At 37.2% G+C, this 22,169-nt stretch overlaps 1 protein-coding gene across 1 annotated transcript in view; it reads right to left on the bottom strand.

Annotated features, from left to right (window-relative positions):
• FAM13A (family with sequence similarity 13 member A) overlaps positions 1–22,169 on the bottom strand; it is a 341,975-nt gene that overhangs the window by 294,010 nt on the left and 25,796 nt on the right. The window contains 2 exon segments of the mRNA XM_043572193.1: positions 7,428–7,637; positions 16,273–16,462. Coding sequence (XP_043428128.1) covers positions 7,428–7,637; positions 16,273–16,462 — 400 coding nt within the window.

The following is a 22,169-nucleotide window of genomic DNA, read 5'->3' as shown; positions in this document are numbered from 1 at the left end:
TTTAGAAGGGATCCCTTCCCTTCTCAACCCTACTTCTATTCCGTGTATCCTGGCTCACTATTACTTCTTCTATTCCCAAACAAAACTGGAAGCTCATTGCTGGCAGGACAGTACCCTAATTTTTTATGGGAGCAATAGTAAAGCTAATGCCTTCACCTCAAAAATTGAGAAGAAATTTTTATTTTTGAGTGAGTGCGTGAGTGAGAGAGAGAGAGAGAGAGATCATGAGAAGGGGAGGGAGCAGAGAGAGAGAGAGGGAGAGAGAATCCTAAGCAAGATCTGCACTGTGAGTGCAGAGCCTGAAGTGGGGCTTGAACTCAATGAACTGTGAGATCATGACCTGAGCTGACATCAGAAGTCAGATACTTAACCAACTGAGCCACCTAGGCAGTCCTAGAAGGAATTTTTTAATTGCCAATTTCATATACATAACAGGCAATGTTTATTTGCAAGCTTCAATTTCCATTAAAATCATATAACAAAAAAATAAAAATTAACTGGCAGTCAATACAAAAACATTCCCAAGTCCATCTTGTGTGATTTGCCAACTCAACCAATAATCAAAAATACAAGTAGTTTCAATTAATTTGGGTAAGAATTTTGAAATCCTTATTTGAACTCCAAACTGTGGCCTTTTGTTACTCTTTCCTACTCTTTCCTAATTATTAGGCAGGAGGTGTACTTATTCTTCTATAACACTTTTGTGATTTTTTTTTTTTTAAGAGATGGAAAAGGTAGGATACAGAAAAGGTAAAGAGACCAGGGTTAAGCTTGAAAGTAAAGAAGTAGGGGGAACTGCACTAAATGGCTTGCCTTCTTATAATCAAGAAAACAAAGGGCAGAGGCACAGGCTGAGGATGAACTGGGACATAATCATGGGGGAAGGAAGACTACTATGAAAATGTGGATTCCTACATCCCATTCTCTATAGAGGATGATTTAATTGGCATATGACAGGACTTGATCTCTGGGAATTTTCAAAGCTTCCCAGGTAATTCTTACGGACTGCCACAGCTTACCATTTATTAAGTGGCTTAACATTTATTAAATATTTATTTTTGTTCTCAATTTTGCATGGATAATCTCAGTTTCCCCAATAAGCTCAGGAAGTAAATACTACTTTAAAGGTTAAGGAAAGGCTAGGGAAACTAGGAGTGGTGGTTTTAAAATGTCCACAAAGCCTGACACTTTCCCCTTTAAAAGAGGGCACCAAATCCTCCTCCCCTTGAATACAGGCCAAATTCATGACTTGATCTTCATGAATAGAACATGGTACGAATGGTGATGCTTGTCTTCTGAGGCTCAGTCACTGAAAGGATGGCTTTCATCTCTTTCGAGTTGGTCATACCAGGGGAAGCCAGCCAGCAGCCAACGGGAGAGATTGACAGAAAACGGAGCTGTGGCCTCTCACCAAGAACCAGCACTAAACTGCCAGCCACGTAAGTGAATCACCTTGGAAGCACATCTTCCAGCCCCAGTTAAGCTTTCCGATAACTGCAGCCCTTGACGGTTCTGGACCACAACTTCCTGGCAGACTCTGAACCAGCACTGTCCAGCTAAATCACACCTAAACTCCCAACCCACAGAAACAGTGAAGGAAAATAAGTGTTTACTGTAGTTTTAAACCACTAAGTTTTAGAACAATTGTTATATAGCAATAGATAGCTAATCACTAAGGCACAAGGTTCATTTGATCATATTCATGCAGCTAACAAAAGGCAAATGGAGATTTGAAACTAGTCAGAAAGGATCCAGATCTTCTGCTCTAAGCCATGTGCTCGAATTTCTTTCTTCAAAATGAAGATTATCCTGCCTATACCTTATTAGAGCTGGTGCTGGAATCAAAAGATACTATATAAATAAAACATCTGCAGCTATTAAACTGAATAGTGAGTAGGTACTCAGCATCTGTTATTACCACTAAAAGACATAAATTCTTAAAAAGAATATTAAAACAGGGACAGAAAACACACAAGAAATTATCTATATAAAGGAAAAATACCCCCATAAAAAGTTTTCCCATGGCAGATCATTTATTTTAAATTCATTTGTTACTTCTAGGTATGCTAGTCCTTTAAAACTTCTAGAACAAAAACATCCATTCTGTAGTAATGTCTCACCTAATTAGCATCCACTACAGGATTTTGCTACTTTTTACTCATATACCTATCAATTGCCATACATTTTTAAAAAGTGTTATGGACTAAACTTTGTCCATACAAAACACACAGGTTGAAGCTTTAACCCCCAAACTGACTGTATTTGGAGATAGGGCCTTAAGGTAATTAAGGTCAGATGAGGCCACAAAGGCAGGATCATAATCCAACGTGCTGGTGTCCCTGTAAGAAAGGGAAAAGACACCAGGAGAGCTCACACACAGAGAAAAGGCCATATAAGGACACAGTGAGAAGGTATCATCTGCAAGCCAAGGAGGGAGGTCTTATCAGACACCACCCCTGTAGGCACTTTGATCTCGGACTTCCAGCCTCCAGAACTGTGGTGATAAAATAAATTTCTTTTGTCTGGATGAGTCAACATAGAGGACTATAAAATTCACATCTTTAGCCTTCATCCCTTTCTCCTAAGCACTGACATTCATTTTATTCATCTATTTAAAATAAGCTCCTCTTCATGGCCCAATAAGTACCTTCCCCTTGTGACTTTCATTATCTGTTATTAATGGGCCAATTGTCAAGATGCCACACCAGGATCTCTCTTCCTTCTTCAATAGCAACAGCTGGATCTGAGATAGACGATTAATAAAGAGATCACCAGAACCTACCAAGCTAATAGCATTTGAGCCTTTGGCATAAGTCCCAGATCCTACCTGGAGATAGGGAAGGAGCATTAGTCAGCCACAAAATGTTCCTAGAAAGTTCATGTCTATGCTTCCTTTCGGGACAAAAGATCAGGTCTGACAAGCGGAAGCATTTTAATAAGTAAAGGACCCACCCTCGGTACAGACAGAAAAGACTGAATTACTGAAGACAAAAACAAAACAAAACAAAAAACAGCTGCCTTGGGTCTCCTCAAAGCACTGAGTTAGCAGGGAGCTCTCCCTGGTGCTATTTCAACCTAGTCTTAAAACTTTCTTCCTGGTTTATTAGTTTCTATTCACAACAGTGTGACAAACTGGCCTTCTGGCCCTGTGGCCCTCCTCAGAGGTATGGGCATCAGGATCCAGCCACCACACTACCCCTCCCGTTCTTCAAGTCACATAAACTCAAAACCTTCTGGTTATCTTTGACCCCTTTCTTAATCTCATTATCTAACTATTGGCCACCCTCTTCTGTTTATGTTTTCTTTAAAATTCCATTACCAGTTTCTGTTGAGATGCTGAGAAAGTTCTGGAGATGGATAGGAATGCACTTAATGCCACAGAGGTGTGCAGGTAAAAGTGGTTAAATAGTCAATTTTATATTACATGTATTTACCTCAATTAAAAAAAATTCCACTGCCAATTATTTGTCAGACACATGTCCTTAGCATGGAGACCTCCATTTCTGCCAGTCTTCTAGATATTCTCCCTGCACGCAGCCTCTTCCCATCCATCCATCTTACATAGCATCACTTAAAATACTGCTTCCATCCTATGACTTCTTTCTTCAAAAATTTACTGTTTGTAGGTTAATATTAATTCCTTAACCTAACACTCGATACGCTCTACCATCTAGTCTCCTTCTACTTTTTAGGCAATATCATGTGCCAATCTCCTGTAGCTACCTACTGACAGCTCTGCCAGACATCTCTCTTTTCCACGGACAATGTTTTTGTGTTCGTGCCCTTTTCCTCGCCTGGATGATTTTCCTCTCCATCCAAAGTCATCTTATGCACCCCAGTTTACTTTTTCCACAAAGTGTTCTCTGACCACCATAATCCAGACTGATTTCCCCTCTCTTCTTGTTACCACTGACAGGATATTCTTAATACTCATTTGAAGAACTGTAGAATGTATACCACACACATTCTACCTCCTCCAATCACACACTCCTTGAAGTCAGGATGTTTAATCTTTTATTTCTTGGTATCATTCTGTATCCAAGTAGAAGGTACTAAATAAATATTGATGGACTGGTCCAATTCCAACTCACCAAGTAAGAAAAAAAAATTTGTTGTGAGATAGAGATACTTGTATTTATATTACAGAAGATTTCTAACAGGGAACTTTCAGATAAAGGGGTTTCTAGTTAATCCTAAATGAAATGAATGGTATCCTAAAACCTTTTTATTGCTTGCAATCCACATCTATTCCCAAAACATATGTGCAATTGTTAAAATAAAAACTAGACATGTTACTGGCCCACCAAGATAAGGATAAGAAAAAAAAATGGAATATTGCCAAGCTGAGGCAATTAAGCTAAAACCTCAATCAAGAAAAGTGAGTAGTCGCAGTGGGAGGGAAGTTTAACATGGCAACAAGAAAGGATGATCACTCAAGTCCTTTATGGCCTCTCTTCAGTGTGAATTGTCTAAACCAGGGCTTTGACTCAAGCAAAAGGTTCTGGCAGACATCAACTTTAGTTGGAAGTTTTTGATAAACATCTGGTATGCAGAAATCTTGGTATGCTAACCTAAAATAGAATCTCAGAACTTCAGACCTCAGTCAAGTCTAAAGTTGAAAATCTGTTATTAGTGAAAGAATCTCAATGGTGTCCTTCCACCCAGAGGTCATTGTTGGTTTACATGATCAAAAGATGACCTAGAGCAGCAGGGATGCTTCCATGCAGCATTCAGACTATCCTCAATGCAACTGTTGGTTTAGCTTCAATGTCTTGAAAAAATACCTAGTTGAGGCTCCAGAATTCTGTAAAGCATGAAAGAGAGGATCTTGATCTGGAAAACTAAGTATATTCAATGATCAAATAGCTTGCTCTTTACACAGGATAGAACTCAAAGGCCCTTAACACTTTTTAGAAAAGAAATCTGGCAGAGGGTTGTGACAGAATCTAAAAGCTGCTTAATCTGTTGTCATGAGGACTGAAATATAAAAGCAAGGTAGTTTTTACTAACGAAGTTTTATCAAAATAATGTCTAGTGAAAAAGGGGAGAGGAGACTATAACTGGCCAAGTGTAACTTCTGCCTTTACTGAGTCTGTGAAGAGCCTTGCCTCTTCCAGCTTTCGAGCGACCTGTTGTCACGTGTACCCTCTTCTCTAAGAATACCGTATACAGCAGAAACCAACAGAAGCACCACTGCTTTTCTTTCTTTTTCCACCACCTGAATTAGGAAAGAAAAATTTATTTTCAAGAGGCTATACTGTCTGATACCTAAAGCATACTTTATTTCCTCCCCTCACTTAGCAGCTTATCACTAGTAGGTACCTTCATTAATACTTCCTTTATTGAACCTATCAGATGTAGCCCCAGAGGTTTTCAGGAAATGAGAGACTACCACCACTAAGGCAAATGTTAGGGTCTCTGCCCCATTTAGAATTTGTTATTTGTGCATAATCACACAACTGCTTGAGTATATAGCCAGTCTTACGTTTAAAATGACAGAATTTACTTTTTGGCCATCAGGGAAAGAGGTCATGAATGAAAACATATTGTACAAAGACCAAAATTATTACAAAATATCACTACAATGTAATTAATAAAAATAAAACAGTGCATTCTCCTAATCAAATGTAAGCTGTTCTAAGAAACGTGATAAAACCTTTTAAAATTCACAAGTATTCACAAGTATTAATATTAGTATCTAATATTAAGAAATAATACTAATAAAGATTCTTAATACTATATATTTGATTCTTAATTATTTTGTATAAAGCACATATTTAAATCTTCAACTAGCTTTTGTAGCAATTATTTTTAAATGATTTTCATAAATTTATTTAATTATTTAATCATTTATTTTTATATTTATCATTTATATTATATTATATTATATTATATATTTATATCATTTATATTTAATCATTTAATTATATTTAAATGATTTTCAGAAATTTAATATCTCCATGACAAGGATAATATGTTCCTTACCAGAATCATTTAGGGAGTAATGTTTACCCCCTTGAAATCCTCACACATGTAAACATGAAAAAGTTGTTTTTTTTTTTTTTTTAATGTTTGTTTTTAGAGAGAAAGACAGAGTGCAAGCTGGGGAAGGGCAGAGAGAGAGAGAGGGAGACAGAATCTGAAGCAAGCTCCAGGCTCTGAGCTGCCAGCACAGAGCCTGATGAGGGGCTCGAACTCACGAACTGTGAGATCACAACCTAAGCCGAAGTAGGAAGCTTAACCGATTGAGCCACCCGGTGCCTCAGAAAGTTCAGTTTCTAATGAACAAGCCTCCAATATGGCACTTGCACTTACTGATATAGAAAGCTTAAAATACTGAAATAACCAGAACAAATGGTTCTGTATTTTGTACTTTCATATATAATCATGATTTTTCAAATAGAATACAACGTACAACATGGCCTTCTAGCATACCCATTCTTTAGTACATATACTACATGAGAATAATTACTCTGCTACTTTAGAGGAATGTGGCTTTAAGTAACATCCTTTTTAATCTGGCAATTAACACTCTTACAAATATATTTTCTCTTTTTCACTCTAACTTGGCAAAAATAAGAATAAAATGGCTTTTCAAGACTAAATCATTGTTCTTACTATATTTAGGAAGGAGAACTAAATAATGATTATGCCTATAGTTACTACCTTGACTTCACTCATATGAGGACTTTAAGATACAAAACAGATGAACATAGGGGAAGGGAAGCAAAAATAATATAAGAACAGGGAGGGAGACAAAACATAAAAGACTTAAATATAGAGAACAGAGGGTTACTGGAGGGGTTGAGGGAGGGGGGATGGCTAAATGGGTAAGGGGCATTAAGGAATCTACTCCTGAAATCATTGTTGTGCTATATGCTAACCAACTTGGATGTAAATTAAAAAAATAAATAAAAATACCAAAACAAAAAAAAAATGAAGTTTCTTCACTTAAGATCACTTCATCATGCAATCAAAAATCAATTTTCCTCCAGCTGTGTAAAAGGAACACAATTGTTTTAGGACTCAATCTTGCTTAGGTGAGAAACACAGCTCACTGTTGACCCTCCAGTCTCAAAGGTCACTAACCAAATACAACTTAATTAATATCTCCTACAGAATTTAATGCCTTATTTCTACTTCTTCTATGATAGCTACTTGCCAGAAAAGAATTTCTCTGGCCCACAAACATTACAGTTTTTCAGTATTAGTACACTTAATGGTGGCATTTCATAATCCGTTTAGTATTATTTTAGGGTAGAAAATGAGGGCCTAGAGTAAAATAGAAAAATGGATGTTGTGGAGAAACCACTAATATTTAAAAGTTTCTCTTAATATTTGAAATTTAGGTGTTTAATATTTAAAGGCTTAGTTTTAACCGAAACATAAAGCCGCCTGAAGTGCTGGACGTATTTAAGTGCACTAACCCTGGAAGAGTTGAATGAATCGAGGCTGTAGGGCCGAGGTGATCACGCGCTCTGGCAGCTCCCTCAGGAAGAGCTTTAACAGACTGGCTGCTGAGCAGACGTCCCCGTCTTTTCCGAGCTCCACCGGCACTCCGCTCTCAAACTTCCATCGGAGCTGTTCCACCACCTTTACGTTGCCATTCACCCTAAAAAGGCCTTCCTGGGTGAGTCCTGGGGCAGGTGAGCAGACATGCAAGAAAAGAAATAGAGGTCTCTCGCAAACAGACACTAAAACTCTAAAGAACCATAACAACAACAGAAAAAAATTTCAGTGCAGGATTTTCCAAATAATTATCACCTACTGGGAGATGTTAATATTTTACAAAGATGCTTTGCTAGAATAATAAACTGTCAAATCTACTATGTATCAACTAAAAAGATCATATAGGATTGTGATAAAAGCTGACCTCTAAAAATAAGGTTAGGACACATAGAAACCTAGAACAAATGCTCTTCTACAAAGAAACTGCATTTATAACCTTCTGTAGTACATAACAGAAACTGACCCTGGGCTCCAACAGCACCTTAGCATTTTGAAAACAACTATGTGGAAAAAACAACAACAACAACAACAACAAAAAACAACTAACACGTATGTGAGAAACTTAACTGTATGTGATTACCTTTGTAATAAATAAGAAATATTTCCTTTGTAATCACTAAATTCAGAGGATAACACTCTATGAGACTATAAAGTAGTATAAGACAAGATCCTTGCCGTCCCCCAATTGATGGGGGATCTTATTGTCAGCTGGAGCAGCAGAGAAGCCTCCATAAAAGAGCCTTTGGCTGCTGTGCACCATCTTTGGCGAAAGCATCAGGAAGACTGGGGCTGATGAACTGTGAAGTTAATGCAGTTTAAGCTTCAGGGCCCCTCATTTATTTAGGCTCTTTCCAATGTTCTGTCCCTAATTGTGTATTCTTAACTTTGTATTCTTTTTCCTAAAAAGGGCCCTCAAAGGGTTAAAGAGCAGGACACAGAAAACTGTGATTCATCCCTGAAAAAGAATGAATATATGAATTGCAGAGACAGGACAGCATAAAGGAAGACAAACAGATGAAAATGTGGAGAGTTTTTGTCAAAGAGTAATAGGGTAATAAAATGGAAGAAATGGGATAGAGCCACAAATATCAAGTTCAAGAGTGAAGACATGGGGCTCTTGGCTAGCTCAGCTGGTAGTGCATGTGACCCTTGACCTCAGGGTCATGAGACTGAGCCCCACAATGGGCATAGAGCCTACTTGAAAAACAAGCGAAGACTTTATCATGAGAGCATTAAGGAGTAGGGGGAACATGATAAAATCAAGGGGTAAGGAGGATCTTGCTAGCTAAGTAGAGAATGGAGAGGGCAGAAAGCTTGCCTTAGGGAACCACATTTTACTCTAAGGCAGTAAGACAGATTCTGGTGGGAAGGAAGTGAAAAGTAGAGAAAAAGGATGATTTGGTAACTTAGTACAAAAAGGAAATAAGGAAGAGTTGAAAGGTAATTTTAAGGTTTACAAACCAGGAATCCAGGAAAAAGCACTGTGAAGGATAAGGTGAAGTGGGGGTGAGAGACAGTACCAGGTTCAGGGGAAAGGTAATGATTTCCAGCTCAGTGTACTGGGGTTTAAGGAGACAGAACACCATGTAAGAAAGTAAGCCAGCCTGTGGAGGCATGCTGAAGGTATAAGAAACAATATTTCTAGTAAAGAGCAACCCAAGGACTCAACTGCACCACTCTTCTTTTGAGAGTCTAACGGTGAAATTTAGCAGTGACTTAGGGCACTGAAGCCCATTAGAATTATTCAGATGTGAGCTGTTTGTTTATATCAGCTTTTGCTTCTTTCTCTTACATGCTAGTTGTATTATTCTTTCTAAAGAAAAAGAAGAAAGCTAATTTCATTTTAATTTGTAATTTGATAAAAAATTTTATGAACCCGTCAACTTAAAAAATATTTAATGAGTACTTAGCATTGTGTTAAGAAACTTAAAAAAAAATCTTTGAAAAAATAAATTCAAACACTACCATTATCCTTACAGAGTTCATAGGCTGGTAAGATGTTTGCATTTATTTTATTATTTTTTTATCAATTTTTTTCAATGTTTATTTATTTTTAAGATACAGAAGGAGACGAAGTACAAGCAGGGGAAGGGCAGGGAGAAGGGGAGACACAGAATCTGAAGCAGGCTCCAGGCTCTGAGCAGTCAGCACAGAGCCTGACGTGGGTCTCAAACTCACGAACCATGAGATCATGACCTGAGCCACAGTGGGAGGCTTAACTGGCTGAGCCACCCAGGAGCCCCAAGATATCTGCATAATGTATATGTATGTATATTTATACCTATATGTGCATATACATATATGCACATATTTATACACGTGTGTGTGTGTGTGTGTTTATAATTTGGATATCAAAAGTTGACATGAATTTTAGCTCCAATTTTGACAAAAGTTTGGGAAACCAGAGAGGATATTTGAAGTATTTTAACAACCAATATGACCAGGGCACCATGTAATGAGAGGAAATACCAGCCAGCATGTGTGGTAGGCAGCTTCTCAAATCACCCTAGTGATGCCCATCTCCTGGTTTCCACACCCATGTGTAATCCCTTCCCCTCGCCTGTGATCTGAATCTAATGACTTGCTTCTAACAGAATATAACAAACAAAATTATGTTAAGGTTCTAATCTTGTGTTTGAAATTAGGTTATAAAAGACTGATGTTCATCTTACGCCTCTCACTCTCTGGCTTTGCTGGCTTGCTCACTCTGATGAATCAGCTGCTTTTTATTTTGTTAGCTATTTTATGAAGAGGTCCATGTGGCAAGGAACTGAGGGTGGTTTCTGGACAGCAGCCAGTGAGTAACTGAGACCCTCAGGTCAACAGTCCACAAGGAACTGAATCCTGCTAACAACCACGTGAGTGAACTTGGAAGTGAACCCTCTCCTAGTCAAGTACTATTATGACTGCAGCTTTATAAGAGACCCTAAGACAGAAAGCACAACTAAACCGTGCCCAGATTCCTGACCCACGGAAACTGAGATAATAAATACTGCTGTTTTAAAGCTACTGTGCTTTGGGGTAATCTGTTACACAGCAACAGTTAACTATTATGATATGACATTCTCTTGAATATTGAAGAATATCAGTTATTGAGAGACTTCCCGTTTAACTCATTTTTAAAGCTTTCAAGGTTTATTTCTTCCATTCTACCAGCTTTATCTATAACTTCACAATTGTGTACTGCCATCAAGCAGATAGCACCCCCAAAAGAGAATCCCATCCCAAGGCCCAAATCATGAAAATTTAGAGTTTTGCATCCCAGTCCTGTATCTACCCAGCTCTGCAGCTTTTTCTTGGCCAGCAAATGCCTCTTGGACCTGATTTCACAGTGTTTTTCTAGCTTTGACCTTAAGGTTTTCTTTTCCAACAAGGCTTTTTGACCCTTCCCTCAAATAAATATTTCCAGTTATTCGAAAATAACTACCCAGCTCCAAGAACTAGCTTTGGTTTTCAAGGTCCCTGATCCCACTGGCCTTTCCTGGTGGAGAGATAAGGTATAAATGGAAATCACTTAATGCTTCTCAGTTATTTTTTTCTGACCCTATTTCATTTGTTTGTATGACCCTCTCCCCTCAAAAACATCTCTCACCCAAACAATTCTTATACCCAGTGATTATCAACTAGGGACAATTTACCCTTGGACAAGGCTCCATTATACTCTGGGGAAAAAATCCATACAGTTTCTTAAAAAGCCCCTTATGGATTTATAATATATCCAGTACCCATGAGGCTTATCAGATTATGCAATCTCTCAATTTTCCTACTCTAAATTCTTAGGAAATAATGATTTTAAAAGAAATGTTTAGAGGAAGGAGATGTTAGAAGGCTTTGTGGAGTTACTCTCCTCTATTTCTGGGATTCCTTTATATTTGATTTCAGGAGTTATGGGATAAACATCATGAAGCAATAACTTAATTATTGGTTTAAAAATGAAAGAATTATATAAACTAAAATGTATCTACATCATTGATTGTCACTTTTCCATACAACTGAGGTATTTATTTCAAAATAGTATGCATACGTCGTTAGAAACTAAGTGTGCCATAAGTCAGAATTTGCTTAACTGGCATGCTTTGCAAAATAAACATAAAAAAAATAAAAAAAAAAGGGGGGGGGCGTCTGGGTGGTTCATTTGGTTAAGCATCAACTTTGGTTCAGGTCATGTTCTCATGGTTTGTGAGTTTGAACCCCGCGTCGAGCTCTGTGCTCACAGCTCAGAGCCTGGAACCTGCTTTGGATCCTGTGTCACCCTCTCTCTATGCCCCTCCCCCACTCGTGCTCTCTCAAAAATAAAATAAACAATTTTTTTTTTTTTTTTTTAAACTGGAACACTTTGGCCCAGAAAGTACTAGGACAGTACATGAGCATATTCTGCCACCTGGTGGTAGACGGAGAGTCCTACACTATTTAAATGGTACATTCCACAGTATCTTCATGCTAAAGGACACCAGTAACATTGTCAACAAGATTAGTTATTTTAAAATAGTGTGAAAATGATATGCCTTATAACTTGTAATATTTTCCTTCCAATGGAAAAAAAATTTTTTTAAAGGCAAAATATGTAAAGAAAAAAAGTTCAGAGTCTTTTTAAAAGCCTTCCTATAAACCTTAACAAACCCTTTTTGTCTTAAAATTCTTTTTTTTTTTTTTTATTAAAGTTTTTATTTATTTTTGGGACAGAGAGAGACAGAGCATGAACGGGGGAGGGGCAGAGAGACAGGGAGACACAGAATCGGAAACAGGCTCCAGGCTCTGAGCCATCAGCCCAGAGCCTGACGCGGGGCTCGAACTCACGGACCGCGAGATCGTGACCTGGCTGAAGTCGGACGCTTAACCGACTGCGCCACCCAGGCGCCCCCTTAAAATTCTTTTATAACAAAGAGTTTTCCCTGAAGTTATTAAAGGTCTCCATTTATATTAAACATCAAAGTATGACCCCAGTATCTACCTAGGCTTAAATGATACAACCAATCATTCCTGACGGAGTGCCTATTATATTGTGTAATACACAGTAATACACAATAAATATCTATTGATGTAAAAAAAAATTAATGAAACTAATTGAAGTATCTTGCTCACAAACTTTATACTACCCTTCAAACTTATACAAGGGTTTTGGTTTATTAACATGATAGTTTCAGACACAATAAGGACCTTTTAGTTGTCTACACAGTAATTAACTATGTGGCCTTTCAAAATATAGGGTAGGTGCCCTACCTACCTTAGCTTGCCAAGCCAAGATTCAGATTCCATGGATCTAAACTATCATCAAGGAATGGATATTCTGAAAATATTCCACTAGAAATTCTATTTTCCATTTCTAGTTAAGAATAGATTTTCTATTTTACATTCCTAATTAAGAATGAATGATTTAGCCCATTAAAATATTTAGTTTGCATTACCTGAATACACCCTGTTAAGGTAGAACTATGGGTAAGATGAAATAGAATATCTAATTCATATTTTGTCAAAATTTCATACAGTGATGCTGTGAATTTAACTCGTTCAACTCTTAGAGTTGATTATAAATGCACATATCCTCTGACCCAGGAGTCTACAGATACACTCATAGTGCTTGAAATGACACATGTTAAAGTTTAGTCACTGAATCATTGTTTATAGATAGCAAAAGACTGGGTAAAATTCGATATTCATCACCATGTGACTGCTTAAAGAAATACATACATATAGTCAAACATTGTACAAGGGGAAAAAATAATTACATGAATAAAGCTCTTTATGTGATATGGAAAGATCTCCACAATATACTGCTAAATGACTTTCTATAAAGATTCATAACAGTATGGATGATATGCTATATTTATGTTCAAAGGGAAAAAAGAAGATATGCATATATGATTATATATTCATAAAATATCTTCATAGGAATATATCAGACACTACTGAAGCAATACTATTACTGGGAAGTAATACTGATAATGAATGATCAGGGGACAGGTTTTGGAGGGAGAGATTTTAAATTGTATGTCCTCCTACATCCCCAAAGGCAAGGGAATTAAAAGCAAAAGTGAATTACTGGGACCTTATGAAGATAAAAAGCTTCTGCACAGCAAAGGAAACAACCAACAAAACTAAAAGGCAACCAACGGAATGGGAAAAGATATTCGCAAATGACATATCGGACAAAGGGCTAGTATCCAAAAATCTATAAAGAGCTCACCAAACTCCACACCCAAAAAACAAATAACCCAGTGAAGAAATGGGCAGAAAACATGAATAGACACTTCTCTAAAGAAGACATCCGGATGGCCAACAGGCACATGAAAAGATGTTCAGCGTCGCTCCTTATCAGGGAAATACAAATCAAAACCACACTCAGGTATCACCTCACGCCAGTCAGAGTGGCCAAAATGAACAAATCAGGAGACTATAGATGCTGGAGAGGATGTGGAGAAATGGGAACCCTCTTGCACTGTTGGTGGGAATGCAAATTGGTGCAGCTGCTCTGGAAAGCAGTGTGGAGGTTCCTCAGAAAATTAAAAATAGACCTACCCTATGACCCAGCAATAGCACTGCTAGGAATTTATCCAAGGGATACAGGAGTACTGATGCATAGGGCCACTTGTACCCCAATGTTCATAGCAGCACTCTCAACAATAGCCAAATTATGGAAAGAGCCTAAATGTCCATCAACTGATGAATGGATAAAGAAATTGTGGTTTATATACACAATGGAATACTACGTGGCAATGAGAAAAAATGAAATATGGCCTTTTGTAGCAACGTGGATGGAACTGGAGAGTGTGATGCTAAGTGAAATAAGCCATACAGAGAAAGACAGATACCATATGGTTTCACTCTTATGTGGATCCTGAGAAACTTAAGAGGAACCCATGGGGGAGGGGGAAAAAGAAAAAAAAAAAGAGGTTAGAGTGGGAGAGAGCCAAAGCATAAGAGACTGTTAAAAACTGAGAACAAACTGAGGGTTGATGGGGGGTGGGAGGGAGGAGAGGGTGGGTGATGGGTATTGAGGAGGGCACCTTTTGGGATGAGCACTGGGTGTTGTATGGAAACCAATTTGACAATAAATTTCATATATTAAAAAAAAAAAAGAGTCAGACACTCAACCAACTGAAAAAAAAATAAATAAATTCTATGTCCTCCTGTATTTTGTACTACATAAGTATATTAACTATTCAATATTTTTTTAAAACTTAAAAACAAAAGTGATTATTACATAAGAGTAATCCCAAGAGGTTATTAGTCATTGTTGGATGAAAGATCAGAACACTGACTATGCTAAAACCAAAATATTTTAAGTAGTCACACTTTGGTATCCAAATGAATAATACTCAACCTTATTTAAGAGATTAAATTAATTACCTAGAGATCCTTTGTATCTAAATCAGTAGGACACAGTTTTAATCAATACTGAGTGTTTGAGTCCTTCAAAATCCTAAATTAATATAACCTGTCTTCAAGATCCTCAGGCTGAGGTCCCATCGTCATGCCATGATGTCTATGGCACCTTTTTTGTTTAACCTATTTAAAGTATTGTTATAAACCCAGAGCTGTTCTCTAAGAATCCTACCTGTCTGTAGCTTATCATCCTCTAAAAATACAGAGATAGCTCCTATGAAGTAAACATGCAAGCCTGGCTCTTCAGTCTTCAGAACAAAATATCATTTTGGTATCTACATAACTAGTAACCTGGGCAAATAGCTGTTTTTCAGTTAACACAAACACCTGAGCTTCTGAGGTCTGAACTACGTGCCATACCATTCCTGTCACAAGTTGATTCACGTTCCTACAGAGGAACAGATACACTGTGCTTCTCACGTATTCCCAGTGAAGGATCTTAGCGGCAGGTGGGGGCTGGGGGATGGACTCATAATCATCAGAAGATAAGGAAGCAAACTGCACAAAGTACAGAATACCTCTGAAGTCTCAAGTTTTAACTTTAAAAATTCCAACTAAGTTTCAGCTCTACTCTGCAGTGAGTCTTTCATGTAGAAATGTTGCTTCAGTATAGACAATAATGAAAATTCCAAGCTTTTCCCTCAGAATACGTCCTTCTCAAAACTTCTAAAGCTTATTGATATTTATTATGCAGTTTGGGGTGTTCCCATAATACTGCACCCTCATTTGAAAAGCATGAATATCGAGGATATGAAAGAATTTCTACTTATGCTGGTTTTTACATCGTTTAAATAAGATCATTTTTTAAAAAGCCGTAAGATAGCTCTCAATAACAGATTTATCTTTTTATCATTCAATGAACTATGGTATTCTCCAATTGTTTTACATGCTTAATTATATCACTTCAAAAGTAAATGACCCCCCATAATAGGCTATATATCATACCTTTTTAAACTATCCCTACTGAGCTATGAAAGCAATCAAAGCATCCAGTAAGCTCATGATTGGCCTCAGCTGAAAAAGATACTCCAAAAGTGTTATTACACTAAAAATTAGTATCAGTTGGAATTTAATGAAATCAAGAGAAGTCACTAGTAATATTAGAACAGTGTATTTTAGACCTCAAAACTGGGATCATTCCAAACTAGAAATCTCAACGATTAAATTGGTCCATGGTAAACTGAATAGTACTTCCAAAATTATATTAAGCAGTAATAATGCTCTTAATGTCCTTTTTTAAGGGAAAAGACGTATTACATAATTTGTATCCTAATTAAGGTGTTTTAGGGACTATTCTAATACACTGTGAAGTAGTTCACACAAAAACATTCTTCTTGTATGCGAGAACTGTAAAAACACCAGAATTAAAACATAACTTACCATGTTTCGTCAAATACTCCACTATATTCCCCACTATTGCTGGAATGCCGTTCTCAGTGAGTCCCTGCTGCTGAAGGTCTTGGAGACTGACTCCAAATAGCTTTTTATACGTGGAACTTCTCTGCTCATTTAGTGGCACCGCCACTATCTTTTTCATGTCTTCTTTCAGCCGAACTGCTGCTTTACTTTGCTTAAAAGACCGTAAGAAAAAAGAGCAGTCAGTCATATTTACCACAGGAGGTTGCATGGTGACAGGGGAAACACCTGAATTGAAACAAGTGTCTGGAGACCTATAGCAGGGGTCTTTCCTTATTGTTACTTCGACTCCAATCAGAACTACTAACATCTCTCACATGTTGCTCTGTTATGAATGGCACATACTGATAGAAAGGTTAAAAGGAATGAAAAATAACGAGAACTCTAAAGCCACAACTTAACTGTAGCTAAGGTAGGGAGCAATACACTGCAGTATCTAAGACAGATTATTACAGTAACCAAGGGGTGGGACTCAGAAGTACCTGGCCAACAGGAAAATAAAACATTTATGAGATTACCAAAACTCCATGCAGATCCCAGAATAAGATTTCTAAAGATTAAAACGTATCTAGATGCCATTTTAAGGTAACTTTAATTTGGAGCCTTAGGAAAAAAACGTTTAGGTAGAGTGAACATTCCTCTGATTTAATTATTCTGTGAATATATCTAATCAGTATTTTTTGACACATAAAATCAGTCCAATTCTCATTGAAGTTCAAAATATTCTATCTATGAAACAGCAACATTTCAGGGAGTCACAAACATTTTCAACAAGACTATATATAAGAAAAAAAATGCAGCTTATGTTTAATTCAAGTTATCACCACAATGGAAAATCCATATAAATTTGTTTCTTCCTTTTAATAGAAATTTGTACTACAAGGGAATGTTATATTAAACCATATTAAAACTTGCCTTTTATAACCGAGGGATTTTCTTTTTAAAGCATATGTACTATATAAATGTTAAGTATCTATGTGTCTAAACACTGAAAATCTGGAAAAATGCAAACCATTTTCAGATTGGGGGAAACTTTCACTCTTTGAGAATGAATGTGGCAACCAACCAAAGTGTAAATATTCTAAGTGCAGGCTCATTAGTATCTCAAAGAAGAAACCTTACCTCCAGTTTAGAATTGAGGAAACAAAGATCAGAGTTAAGTAATCTGGCACAAGTCACAGAGGTGGTAAGAGAGTGTCATCCTCCTCTAAGACCATGTTCCTCTCCTTACAGTAGATTTATATTAATGTCCTGGTGTAGTTCGTATGTAATTACAGTAACATACTATGATAAATCCTATATACTGTATGACCCAAATAATGACACAAAGTTAATTCTACAATCTTGATTTTGAGTAGGGTCCCTGTATCCTCAGTTTGAATCTATAACCTACAGAATCAAACCAACTTCCACAGAGATATATGCATCTTTTTAAAAAAAGTATTTATTTAAATCCAAGTTAGTTATTTTACAGGGTAGTATTGGTTTCAGGAGAACCCAGTGCCCATACCAACAAGTGCCCTCCTTAATGTCCATCCCCCACGTAGGCCATCCCCCACCCAACACTCCTTCAGCAATCCTCAGTTTGTTCTCTGTATTTAGGAGTCTCTTATGGGGGCAGCTGGGTGGCTCCGTTGGTTAAGTGTCTGACTTTGGCTCAGGTCATGATCTTGGGTTCGTGAGTTCAAGAACCACATCAGGTCTGTGCTGACAGCTCAGAGCCTGTAGCCTGCTTTGGATTCTCTCACTCAAAAACAAACATTAAAAAAATTATTAAAAAGTCTCTTATGGATTGCCTCTCTCTCTGTTTTCATCCTATTTTTCCTTCCCTTCCCCTATGTTCGTCTATTTCTTAAATTCTATATATGAATGAAATCATAGGATGTTTGTCTTTCTCTGACTTATTTCGCTTAGCATAACACACTCCAGTTCCATCCACATTGTTGCAAATGGCAAGATTTCATTCTATTCGATTGCCAAGTAGTATTCCACTGTATATTTATACCACATCTTTTGTATCCATTCGTCAGTCGATGGATATCTGGGATCTTTCTGTAATTTGGCTATTGCTGACAGTGCTGCTATAAACGTTCATATTTGAAAGCCAGATTTTTTCTAGTGAAAATTCTGCAAATGTAAAGTTACAATAGAGACTTAGTATCTATTAATACAGATAGCTAGCTACTATAGAGTAGTAGTATGAGCAATTATTATAATCTGTTACCAAATAAATTATGAATTTATTAATTAAGCCAAATTTGTAACAGCTAGTCATTTTTTTGTGTGTGGGTTTAAAAACCTATCAATCTCCTTCAACTGAACATAGGAGAAATTTCAGTCATCCAGGTATAGCTGGTGAGCAAGAAGCCAAAAAAGTAACTAGTATTTAATGAAAACTTTGAAAATACTCTCAATATGTAGCATTAAAAATAGCTGACAATATAAGGTTAAATCATACACATTTTATCTTACTTTTGTTTTGTCTTCTTACAGAGACAATACAGCTTAGTGTTTTATTTTTTTAATATGAAATTTATTTTCAAATTGGTTTCCAACAACACCCAGTGCTCACCCCAACAGGTGCCCTCTTCAATGCCCATCACCCACTTTCCCCTCTCCCCCCCCCCCCCCCAATCAACCCTCAGTTTAGTCTCAGTTTTCTAAGAGTCTCTTATGGTTTGGCTCTCTCCCTTTTTTTTTTTTTCCTTCCCCTCCCCCATGGTCTTCTGTTAAGTTTCTCAGGATCCACCTAAGAGTGAAAACATATGTTATCTGTCTTTCTCTGTATGACTTATTTCACTTAGCATAACATAGCTTAGTGTTTTAAAGCATGAACTGTGAACCAGGCTTCTTATTTCAAGTCCCATTCTGCTCTAATTAGCTGTGAACCTTAGACAAGCCACTCAACTTATGTGTGCCTATCTCCTGATCTATGAAATGGTGACACTAAGTTCCTATCTCATAGGAATATAGGACACTTAAATGAATTCATATACATAAAGGAATGAGAAGAGTATGTGGAACACTCATTAACTAGGGATTATTATAAATCATCAAACCACCATCATCATCATCATCCTTCTTCCAGGACATTATTCTGATTTCTTTTTTTAAAAAATGGAGATACACTCGATTATTTCCATACTCAATGTGTGTCTAAAGTTTGCTGTTTAAGAAGGCATCATGGTCGGCTCATGTTTGGTTGGTAGTCTGATGATCTAATCATTCTGTCTATATTTCTCATCTCCTAAAATATGTAAGAATGACTTTTGAATGATAAAGATAAAATAATTTTGTATAGAGGCACCTGGGTGGCTCAGTCGATTAAGCATCCAACTCTTGATTTCAGCTCAGGTCATGATGTCACGGTTCATGAGTTCGAGCCTCATGTTGGGCTCTGCACTGACAGCATGGAGCCTGCTTGGGATTCTCTCTCTCCCTTTCCCTCCACTCCTCCCCAGCTCACACACACCCTCAAGATAAATAAACTTAAAATAATTTTGTATATATACAAAATTATTTTAAGTTATTTATGTATAAGAATTCCTTAAGTTTTTATTAGACAGTCAAGACTTCCTTAGAAATCCTGTCTATGTTTAACACCTTGGATTAGTGCTCTTTCTGTTAACAACCCCTGCTCTTCATTCTGTCCTTTACTTGGAACTACAGACTGTATGTTGGGTTTTCTGTTAATAGACAGTGTAGATAAGCAATCTTGGCATTATAGATGAGAGAGTTTTCAAGTAAGAGACAGGCAACTGACCTCACAGACTGTGAAGTGACTACAAACGAAGCTACCTGTTAACTCAATATAGAGCCATACCACATAGAAAGTTATATGTAATCATAATGAAGGAACCTCTGATTCTTGTTTTTATTTGATAATATAATTCAGGTTAACGTTTAAAAAATAGTTTTTAAAAAAGCCCACAATGAAACAAAGCAGCTGCATTTCCTAAGTCATCAGAATCAATTCCTCAGCGATCAAAAATACATACTATAAAGTCTTGCTCATCTAGCCTAGTTGGTGAAGAAAACAGCTAGTAGGAAGCAATAAATAGTTTAGGCTGAAACTACTATACTACTTCAGTAGTTTATACCTAAAGTGTTAAAAAATATACAACAGCTTATAACAAATATAATTATCCCTTCTGGTAAGTAAGAAATATTCAGTAGTCCCTTAGTCATGGAAAAATAAAATAACTGTAGAAATAAAGTCATTTATGATTAATTCTATTTAAACTGAAATTATTTTTTACTCTTAGACAATAATATATCATTATCTCTTCATAAATGTCAATATCTATGGAATTTCAGCTTTTGAAATGCACATCTTTCTTGATTTAATACAAGCTAAAAACTGTAATTACTAATTGAGTCAAACTTAACTGTTCAAACTTTGGTTTGTGTATATTCCTATTCATCACTTGAGTCTGGAAACCGGACTGCATGGGGTGTGTTTATGTACATATGTAAAAGTAAATACATTCCTACATTTAAAAAGACAGGGAACTTAGAGATTTTACTGCTGGAATACTCCTTACGGGTCATTTAGTACATATACCATCACCTTAGGAATAAAGAAACCAGAACCCAAAAACCCGTGGTGCACTCCATGGAGAAGGGCTGAAACTAGAGCCCATTTCTCTTCAATTTTATACCAATATGCATTTTTTATAATTAAGAGTTGGTGATCTAGTTTTTATTCCCCCCACCTTTTTTTCTTTTTACTAGAAGGTAATTTAGATAGCCAACAAAATGAACATGCTGTGACTATAGCAATATTTGTTAGTTTGGGGTCACCTAGTCTCCACTTCCCCCTTTTTTTGTAGTAACATATCCTGTCTTTTGAGGAATGACTACAGCCTTATGAGTAACTCTGTAGGGACTGCCACCGAAGAGGAACACCTTACCCTGTTCTTTAGCAAGAACTGGACTCAGGCTCCCTACCAGGTCAATTAGACCTTTTTCTCTTGCAGGACACTGAGGCCTGAGTGGACTGTCACAAGCACAGAAAAAGGCTGGAGCTAATTGGTTCCAGCTGCAGTGCTCTCACAAGATGTTAATTAACCATGAGATTAACTCTTGCCACCTGCATTGTTGGAGCTGCTGTGGTCGTTGAACTGCTCTGACACTGGTGCTTCAGCTGTTCCCTCTGTATGGTGACTTTCTAGTAAAGTTTCTTTGTGCTTAAGGTAGCCAGAATCCATTTCTGTTCACGCATGTGCATGTGTGCGCACGCGCGCGCGCACACACCCACACACCCACACACACACACACCCCTCCAACTGATAAAAGTATTTTGGAAAAAAAAAAGAATAATTGGAGCATATAGAAAACCAGGATTTTAGAAAAGAGAAAATCAGAAGGAGAATGATGGCTAATTTATATGGAGTGAGTTTTTGGACTGTATCAGTTATGGCTTCAGATACTTCAGAGAGCTTCATTCATTAAACCCTAGTAAAGAAACACCAGAAAAGAAGAGCCTTCTGTGTTCCCCATTTCAGAGTCACAGAAGATCTAAGTAGTGCGCTCTAGGTCACATCAAGGAAGTGGTGTAGCCAAGAGTCACGCTAAGGCAATCCGAGTCCTGAGGACAGATGCTTAATTCTGCCTCCACACAGGAAGTAGGAGAACAAAAAGCACATGCTGGACAGTCCACTGCCCTTGTTAGAAATGAGAAAATTCTTCTTCCTGTGAAATAGGAACATAGGATTATTTACAAGTTTCTTGGTCATTCTAAAATAAAGTCAGAGATACTCAAAAACAACATCAATATTTCTATTAGGCCTGAAAAAAGAGTACTTTCATCAATCCCATAAATGCACTGAGTTTCAGAAGCCTTGAGTTTTATAATAGCT

Source organism: Prionailurus bengalensis, chromosome B1, assembly GCF_016509475.1.
Source record: "Prionailurus bengalensis isolate Pbe53 chromosome B1, Fcat_Pben_1.1_paternal_pri, whole genome shotgun sequence".
NCBI classification, from domain to species: domain Eukaryota; kingdom Metazoa; phylum Chordata; class Mammalia; order Carnivora; family Felidae; genus Prionailurus; species Prionailurus bengalensis.
Note: the sequence above shows the minus strand (reverse complement) of the source record. Positions and strands in the feature narration are given on the sequence as shown.